Below are 8,375 nucleotides of genomic sequence, written 5' to 3'. Positions count from 1 at the left end.
GATCCCCAACATATAGCGCCACAACAAGGAGCTGACTGAGGAGCCCCAAAAAACACAGAAGAGTACCAGGTGTACAGGGGGGCCCATGAGGAACCCCAGAGGAAAAAATTGCCTCACAGGTGAAGAGGTGAGTAATGAGCACTCAGAAATAAGGAGATATTAAAAAAAAGCAAGAAGTGAGGAAGAAAAATTAAAAGTACAACTGTATATAGTTGAAGATATGAGACAAGGAAATAATATTCAGTTATTGGTACAGTTGCTTGAATGTATTTTGATAGCTATAAGAGCTAAAAATGAAGCAGAAACAAAGGCAGAGATATTTAGAGTTTGTAAATAGCACATTCCCACCCCTACACTGGCAGCATCCACGCTGCTGCCGTGGGCGACTCTGGGACTCGGGAAATCCAAGGAGAAGCCCTACCTTCCCATACAAGTGCAGTGCTGTGGTCACAGAGATGCAGCTTCTATCACTGCTGAACAGGTAGGAAGAGTGAAGAAAATGCAGTGTTTGACCCAAAATTTGCCTAGGTTAACACTGAGATTGTCACAGTCCACACACATGACCTGTAGCCTGCTGAGTCTGTGCTGTATGGTGGAGCAAGGAAAGGCAGGCAGGAAACAAAGAAACTTAGAGGAATATTTTTACTCCCCACAGTCAGCACGCAGAACAGGTCAAACTAAACTGAATGCTGGGAGAAAGAAGGGTGGAGTCAGAGACAAGCCATGTAGCCTTGCAGGAGCCAGATGAAACCTTAGCTGCTAAGCCACAGCCATGTGGCCATACACAGATTAACAGAAATACATACCTACAGAGGGGAATTCCACTTCAGCTTCTAGCCTGAAAGAGCTGCCTTCAGACCTCCTACAGAGATCACAAAGTCTTTTCCCTTAGCTGTTTATAACATACATACTTAGGATACAGGTTACATGCCACTGGATGCCAGTTTTTCTGCCCATGTGTCTGTAAGTCTGTCCTTTCTTTCTTCCCTCACTGATCCTAGTCAGGGCTTCATAGCTAAGCCAGATTGCTGCAGCAAAGCAGAGTCAGAATATCTTTATGTACCAGTGTGGCATAGGAAGAACCTCTCTCAAAATAGATAATTAACTAAAATCATAAATAAGGAGTTTAATCAGAGGGAGAGGTGGTAGACTAGAAGACCTAAATTGTGTTAAACTCCACAGTTAGGTGATTCACAACAGCCTGTAACTCCATGTTCAGTAAAATTAATAATCTGGACTCTATGGGTATTCCTACACATATGCAATATAGACACACATGCAGACAGACAAATAAAAAATTTAAATAAAATAAGTAAAACGGATGACCCGAGTACATGGAAGATCACTTTCTTATTTTTAACAAGTTTGGAATCATTGTTTAAACATAGAAGCTTTCCCTGTGGCTCTATGTTCTCCATGGTCATACCAAAGGAATAAAAGTCAGGCACCTATGGATCTCCCTCCCAATGACAATTTTGTCCCAAGCCCAGCATCTGCCTTCTCCTGAGGATCCTCTCCCTCACACTGCACTCTTAAACTCCCAACTACATAAACAGATGCAGGCTTCACAGAGCTTTTTCAGGCTTCGGGAAGGTCCAGAATAAGATGACATCTGCAAGACAGGTGGGCAGGTAGCTCACAGGGATGTAGACAAGCTTGGCATCCCAACCAGGTGAATATCGGGTCCGGGGATGACAGGAAGTCAGTGCATGCTCCATGCAGTCCGTCACCAAGGAGAGGTCCTTGTTGCACACTTTGTCCAATAACTTTAGCCCTGTCAGATCTACGCAAAAGGAGAAAGGATTCAGGGGGTGATTACCTCTGACACTCCTGCTCTAGACCAACACGGAGGAAAGCCTCACTAGAACCCAAGCCACCCACATCTGAAGCCATGCCCAAGCCTAGCCTGTCCCGGGTCATCAGGAGGACACAGCCCAGCTTCAAGGAGGAACCACACACTTGTTCCACCTGGGTCTCGGTTCAGAGAACTCTCTTGTCTCTGCAAGAGTGGAAACAAGTCCAAGCTCATGGAAAGTCACTGTTTTGTGACTCCGGCTTCACTTTCATGTCATAATAATAAGGGATTTAAATGAAACAACACCTACGTTCTAGAAGCCAGGATCTCTTTATGTGAAGAGATGCCCACCCTGTATCAAGGAAACAGAGGCTAATCACGCTCATTTTAAGAAGAAACACCTAAGGGTAACTGCTGTCAACTCCACCAGGAGACTTAGAATTCTAGACTCCTTTGCTTTGGACCCCCAAAACCCACTCACAGGATGACAAAAACTTCTCGTCATAGATCTCCTTGACTTCTGAGCTTGCCCGGTCCCACAGCATCTGGGAGTGTAACGAATGCCTGTCACTACTGGTAATAGCAGTCTGGAAGAAGCCAGGTTCTATGATAGCCACCTTCACTCCAAAATAGGACAGCTCCCTCCTGCAAGACAGACAGACATTAAGGACTTCAGAGTACTTTCTGTGAAGTCACTCAGAATCAGAGTACAGTCACATGACAACGTGAGCCTGTGGTGAGGAGAGGCCACAAGCTTCAGACGGGCGTTGTGTAGCAGATGGGGATGAAACTCATGGTGAGGGCAAGGCCTTGGCGCTTTAAATGTCACCCTAAGTCTTTGGAGCATGAAGCTCACCTGCCTAAAACCAGGCACTCTGTCCTATGACAGCATGTGTGAGCTCTCTCCGTGTAGGGCTGACGAAAAGATCACCATCCTTGCCCAGGTCACCTCCATCTCACCCCTAAGTCTCAGTCTACCCTCATGGGTCCCAGGACGTTCCCAGGACATCTCCTCCTTGCTTCCTGCAGGGGTCTTCAGAGAGCAAGCCCTTGCCTGCCACTTCCTCCCATCCGCAGCCTCCATGTTCCCTGCAGCCATGGACCTACCCTGAATGGCTCCCCTCTTGCAATACCTTGGATGTGCTGTACATAAATGTCCAGCACCCTACGGCTCTCCTCAGGTCTACTTCAGCTCACTTGGTGACCATCCTCCTCCATATCTCTCCTGTGCTTTCCCCTAGGAGAATCCACCTACAATCAGTTTCCAGGTTTTCATGTTCAATCTTCACTGTGCTGCTGCCCAGTCCTGCTAGAGAACCCTGACGACAAAGAGATGACAACCATGGCTGACACAGCTGACTGGGCCATGGCCACTCCTAGGGAAGGACCCACATCGTTTGAGTCTCCTCTCTCAGTTGCTGTAGTCTTTGGTTCAGGGTCAAAACATTTCTGCTTGCTACATTGTGTTGATTATGGACTCCACAGGGGCCTCCCTCACACCTGTCTGTCGATATGAATGAGATGTTCAGCCCAACTCAAATATGTGTTTTGTATCATAGAGCTCAAAGGTTGGTACTTTTAACCCCAAACACTTACAGGCCAAATTCTATGTCACTAATGACTCCCGGTGCACTGCTTCCTCCATGACAAGAAAGATGAATCAACTCTCAGTCCTGCCCTCTACTAGAGACATGGAAATGTGTTTCTCAATGTCTGATTCAGCAAAGATGAAGTGAAAGGACCCCCAAATTCCAGGGTGTCCTCCTCAGTGATGGCATACTGAAGACCTTGATTAAATAGATCCCCAATAAGCTTCCCTCAGGGACCATCAAACCTGGCAAATACCTGAGGGAGTCCGAGAAGGCCTCCACACCATACTTGGAGATGCTGTAACCACCACCAGAGAAAGACACTCGACCCATGATGCTGGAGACGTTGACCACACGGCCCCTGGCCTTCCTCACTAAGGGCAGCATGCTCAGAGTCACCTCGATCAAGCCCAACAGGTTCACATTCAGTATCTTTGCAAAATCCTCTTTGTTCATCCACTCATTGAGACCCGAGGGGATGGCGATGCCAGCATTGTTGACCAGGCCCCAGAGTCCTGGGTATAAAGGGAAGAGAAAGAATAACAAGCTCAGGTATAGTTACGGATGAAATGCACAGTCAGCAAGATAAGACAGCTTAGACATGTGTTTACTGGAGACCAGGACACAGTGACGAGCAGCATGATGTCATCAGGGCTGGAGAACCATCCCTGAGGCTGTAAGCTCACAGCATGGATACCATCCTCTAAGTCTCCATGACCCAGGTCTCTGCCTGGGAAGCAAGAAGCAGTCATTCTCACTTGCTGGTTTTAAGATTGGGTGTTGAGGATGGGATGTGCCCATGCTGATCTAGAGAACAGGCAATTGTGTTTATGTTTTCCAGATTATCCCCATCCTTGTAGATATTTTATTCTTTCATTTGTGGTAATGGATGGAATTGGAATTGTCCCTTCTTATAGATTTGGTAGCTTGGTCATTGGGGAAAGCAATTTTGAGAAGGATTAGGAAATGTGACCTTGCTGGAGGAAGTGTGTCACTGGGGTTGGGATAAGTGGTTTGAAAAGAACAAGCCAGGCCCAGGGTCTCAATCTTCCTGCTGCCCAGATGGATGCATGTAGAACTGATCTGGATGTAGATCCCTCAGCTCATTCTCCTGCACCGTGTCTGCCTGTGTGACAACAGGCTTTCCAGCATTCTGATAATGAACTAAACCTCTGAAACTGTAAGCCAGCTCCCATTAAATGCCTTCCTTCATAAGGATTTCCATGATCATGGGCTTCCTCCACACACATAGAAAAATAACTAATACGCACTGTGGCCTTATCCTTCAAAGGGCAAGTAGAAGCAGTAATGAGGTAGTATTGGGGAGAGTGGAAACCAAGGGGAATACCAGGAGAAAAGAAAGAGAGGACAAATTAATGCCTGGATGAAATTAGAACAAAAACCTAAAGACCTGATTGGAGGATGTTTTGGAAAACAGTGCTGTGTTCAAGGCTCTGATGAATCTGGGCCTTGCAGGGTCCAGCATCAATATTGAGCAGCTCTCCTCAGATGCTTGCAAAACCCAGGGACAGGATAAGGGAAGTGACAAGGTTTGCTGATCACCAACAGCACTGAGCCTCCCCGCTCAACCACAGAAAATGGTGCCCTTCCTTGCACCTCAGCGCCTCTGGTCTTTAGATCCTGGATGCTCAAGTAATCAATCAGTAAGGCTTACAACTAACACCATATCTAATCTATCACTATCTGTGGAGGGTGCATTGGAGACTGCTTGAATGACAGACACTAAGCACTGCATTTGCCGATTAAAAAAATTGCTCAATATGTCATATCTGGATCTTTTAGCATCAAGATTTTATCTTCTTTTGTTTTGAGGAGCCATATGGAAATCTACTCCTGTAGAAGCTTCCTAAAATACATGAATATAGGCTATGAATTTAAATGGGTGCACCATAGGATGGGGGGATGATACCTGACCTAGACATCTTATGCTACTAAATAAAACCTCCAGTGCCAGGAACGGGTTACATCCGATTGAGTCATTGGTCAAAAGGTCTCCAGGAAGACCAACTCCTGACCCCCATCACAGGCTGTGTCTGTGTGTGTATGCATGAGAGAGAGAGAGAAAGACAGACAGAGAGAGAGAGAGAGAGAGAGAGAGCCCATCCTAGGTTTTCTTTCCTAAGTCGTCCTCCAGTGACTGTGCACTTAATCATGACAATGACTTTGGCTTCCCATAAGGAATCCCAGGTGGAAGGGGAGACCAGGTTCCTGTACTGATAGAGGAGATGCAACTGTCACAGGAACAGCCAGCTTCACACAGAGCCAGGGACCAGCCCTCCTCTCTCTCACTCTCTCTAATATGGCACTCAGCAGCCAAGAGTCCAGTCTTCTTCCATACAGTGGCAGAAGAGGACAGACTGGAGTGAGGACGTGAGCTCACACAGGGCACCAGCTGACCAAGAGTAGAGAGCTTGAAGGACTGGGTGGAGAAGTAAGAGGAAGGGCTGACATGCTGGGGAGGGCCGGAGTCTACAGCCCCTTCAATTCCACCCCCACCCATATTGGGAATCTATGCGGGCAAAGCAGACATTCCCTTCACGCAGCCAACAAACCAGCAGACACAGACAGAGATCTCAATGATACCTCTGTTCCCAACACGCTCCTTCACCCACTTAGTGGCTGCCACAATATTCTCTGTGTTGGTGACGTCAAGGATCACTGTCTCCAGCCTGTCTGATGTCTTGTTCCTCAGCTCCTCGGCTCCCTTCTCCGTCAGACATGCAGCCAGCACCCTCATGCCTCTCCTGTCCAGCAGCCTTGCCAGCAGGTTCCCAAAGCCCGTGTCACAGCCCGTGATGAAGACATGCTTGTCTTGGAGATGGCTCACCACCTGCCTCTCCCTGATCAAGCGCAGGAGGGTCCACAGGCCCACTAGAGCCACCAGGTAGAGCCACATGGCTTTCAAAGGACAGGCACAGGCAGTCTGGGACTGAGTGAACCTGGTCTCTATTCCCAAAGGATGAAGTAGGCACAGAGAACTCAGAGACACAGAGAAATGCAGGCTTTAACCAGAAGTACAGACTTTGTTCTTTGTCCACTGTCTGTCTTCAATATTTATTCTTACCTCAATTCTCTGATCTTTGACCTGTTTCCCAATCTGACATATAATGGCTTTTGGCATTCTCTTATTTGTTGCCAAAGAAAACACCACTTTCTATTCAGTAACACACCTTCGTTCTCTTACGATCTTTGCTTCTTTTTCATGTGGGAATGCACTCATGTTTCCTAACACGAGCGGACCATATTCAGGTCCCTGTCTCACCTTGTGTTCTGCGTCTTGCACTCCATCTCCACAAACACAGGATTTGGGATCATAATTATGTGCTGTGGCTCATCTTCACTTGGACTCAGGCCACGTTTACAAGGAAATTTGGCTCCAAGCTCAGGGTCCTTCCTCCTCAGACTCCTCAGCCAGAATCTCTTTTCAGAAAACAAAGTTGCTCTCTGATACAAGCCACAACATTATACAGTAATTAATCATCCATCTTTTCATGAATGACTTATCAGAACCAGGGTCCTGGTGAAGGCTATTTGGAGCTATTGCTTTGTGAATAAAGTGGCTGTCTTTTGCTGTAGGTTTTCACGGTAGCTGACTCCCCTTCTGTTACATATCGTGACTTAATTCTCACAGTTCTGAACTGTTTCCTATGCCTTTGGACTACATGTGAAAATGGTTTGCCGCTGTCAGGCCTTTGTTCCTCCCTCCTAGGTAATTGCAGAGATCTGCCTTTCTATGATTCTCTTTATCAGCAGGCATTGGATCAGTGCTTAGGGTTCAGACAAGATCATTCCACTTAAGATATGCACAGATATACAAGGATATTGATTTAGTACTTGTTCCCTTTATTGCTCTTGTTTCTAAGGAGGAAGGACCCTGAGCTTGGAGCCAGATTTCCTTGTAAACCTGACTGCCTTGGTTCTATCTCTGTTCCCACTTCTGCTCTGCCCCTGTGTGCTGGTTTGCTTTTGTCCATGTGACACAGTGAAGAGTCACCTGGAGAAAGGGAATCTCACTTGAGGGATTGCCTCCCTCAGATTACCTGTGAGCATGTCTGTGTGGCACTGTGGGATTGGGCTTTGCATTTTCCTCTGCTCAAGATACCATCCAGTGTCTCAGCTGACTCCCTGTTGCTTACAAGATTAAGTACTCTCAGGAACTTCTGAGGTATCATGTCTGCCTGTACACAACCATGCTTGCCACAGTGATAATAAGACTGCACCCCTGCCATTGTAAGTGAGTCACCCAATTTAAATAATTTCTTTTATTAGAGTTGCCAGAGTCATGGTGTCTCTCCACAGCAATAAAAACCCTGGGACTGCAGTGGGTACATGGGTCTGGGTATTGCTGCGATAAGCCCATCCATATTTTTGCTCCAAGTAAAATGGACTCTGGGACTGTGGATTAGAAAAGCAGTTGAATGAGTTAAGTGCTGCTTAATGGGCCATACTAGTAGGAGCAGGGAAGACAGTGGTGCTAAGTGTCATTTGGTGACCTCTGGGTGTCCACTCAAGAGGCTTCAGAGAAGAATTTTAGTATGTTGCTTAGAAATTATTCTTGTTATATTTTTGTTGAAGAAAATGGCTGCCATTTGTCCTTGTCTGAAGAGTCTGCCTGAAGTTAAAGTGAAGAGTTTTGGATTAATTACCTGGTAGAGGAAGTCTCAAAACAGCCTAGCATAGATTCTGTTTCATGGTCACAAGTGTTAATGCTAATGAAGATTTATAATAAAAAGAAGCAAGCTGAACAAGTAAAATATTTGTGGAGGAAAAGATCTCCAGAAAGTGGATTGGAGCTAAGTTCGGTGTCCAGAGAGATAGAGTAAGATATGGAATAGAGCAAGCAGTGACTTCAGGGCAAATCCCACCCAGCTACATTTCCCACTTGTGAAAAGGAACTAAAGGAAAACTGAGGTTTGGTGAGACATATCTTTCAACCCAGTACTGGGAAGACAGAGGCTGATGGATCTCTG

At 46.4% G+C, this 8,375-nt stretch overlaps 1 protein-coding gene across 1 annotated transcript; it reads right to left on the bottom strand.

Annotated features, from left to right (window-relative positions):
• Positions 1–1,459: 1,459 nt before the first annotated feature.
• LOC101983178 (retinol dehydrogenase 2-like) lies at positions 1,460–6,425 on the bottom strand. The gene is made up of 4 exons (XM_005363721.2): positions 5,989–6,425; positions 3,641–3,899; positions 2,277–2,440; positions 1,460–1,783 (listed from the first exon to the last, which is right to left on the bottom strand). The coding sequence occupies exons 1-4, from the start codon at positions 6,299–6,301 to the stop codon at positions 1,566–1,568; spliced, it is 954 nt and encodes a 317-aa protein (XP_005363778.1). The 5' UTR covers positions 6,302–6,425; the 3' UTR covers positions 1,460–1,565.
• Between the last annotated feature and the right edge of the window lie 1,950 nt (positions 6,426–8,375).

This window comes from Microtus ochrogaster, linkage group LG10 (assembly GCF_000317375.1).
Source record: "Microtus ochrogaster isolate Prairie Vole_2 linkage group LG10, MicOch1.0, whole genome shotgun sequence".
Taxonomy (NCBI): Eukaryota; Metazoa; Chordata; class Mammalia; order Rodentia; family Cricetidae; genus Microtus; species Microtus ochrogaster.
Note: the sequence above shows the minus strand (reverse complement) of the source record. Positions and strands in the feature narration are given on the sequence as shown.

What these genes read in the sequence shown, in the direction of transcription:
- LOC101983178 (XM_005363721.2), bottom strand. Translation starts at nt 6,301, where the DNA reads ATGTGGCTCTACCTGGTGGCTCTAGTGGGCCTGTGGACCCTCCTGCGC. An exon ending in GGAGCGTGTTGGGAACAGAG is followed by an intron (nt 3,900 to 5,988) that starts GTATCATTGAGA and finishes CTTTATACCCAG; the next exon opens with GACTCTGGGGCCTGGTCAAC. An exon ending in CGAGAAGTTTTTGTCATCCT is followed by an intron (nt 1,784 to 2,276) that starts GTGAGTGGGTTT and finishes CCTTTTGCGTAG; the next exon opens with ATCTGACAGGGCTAAAGTTA.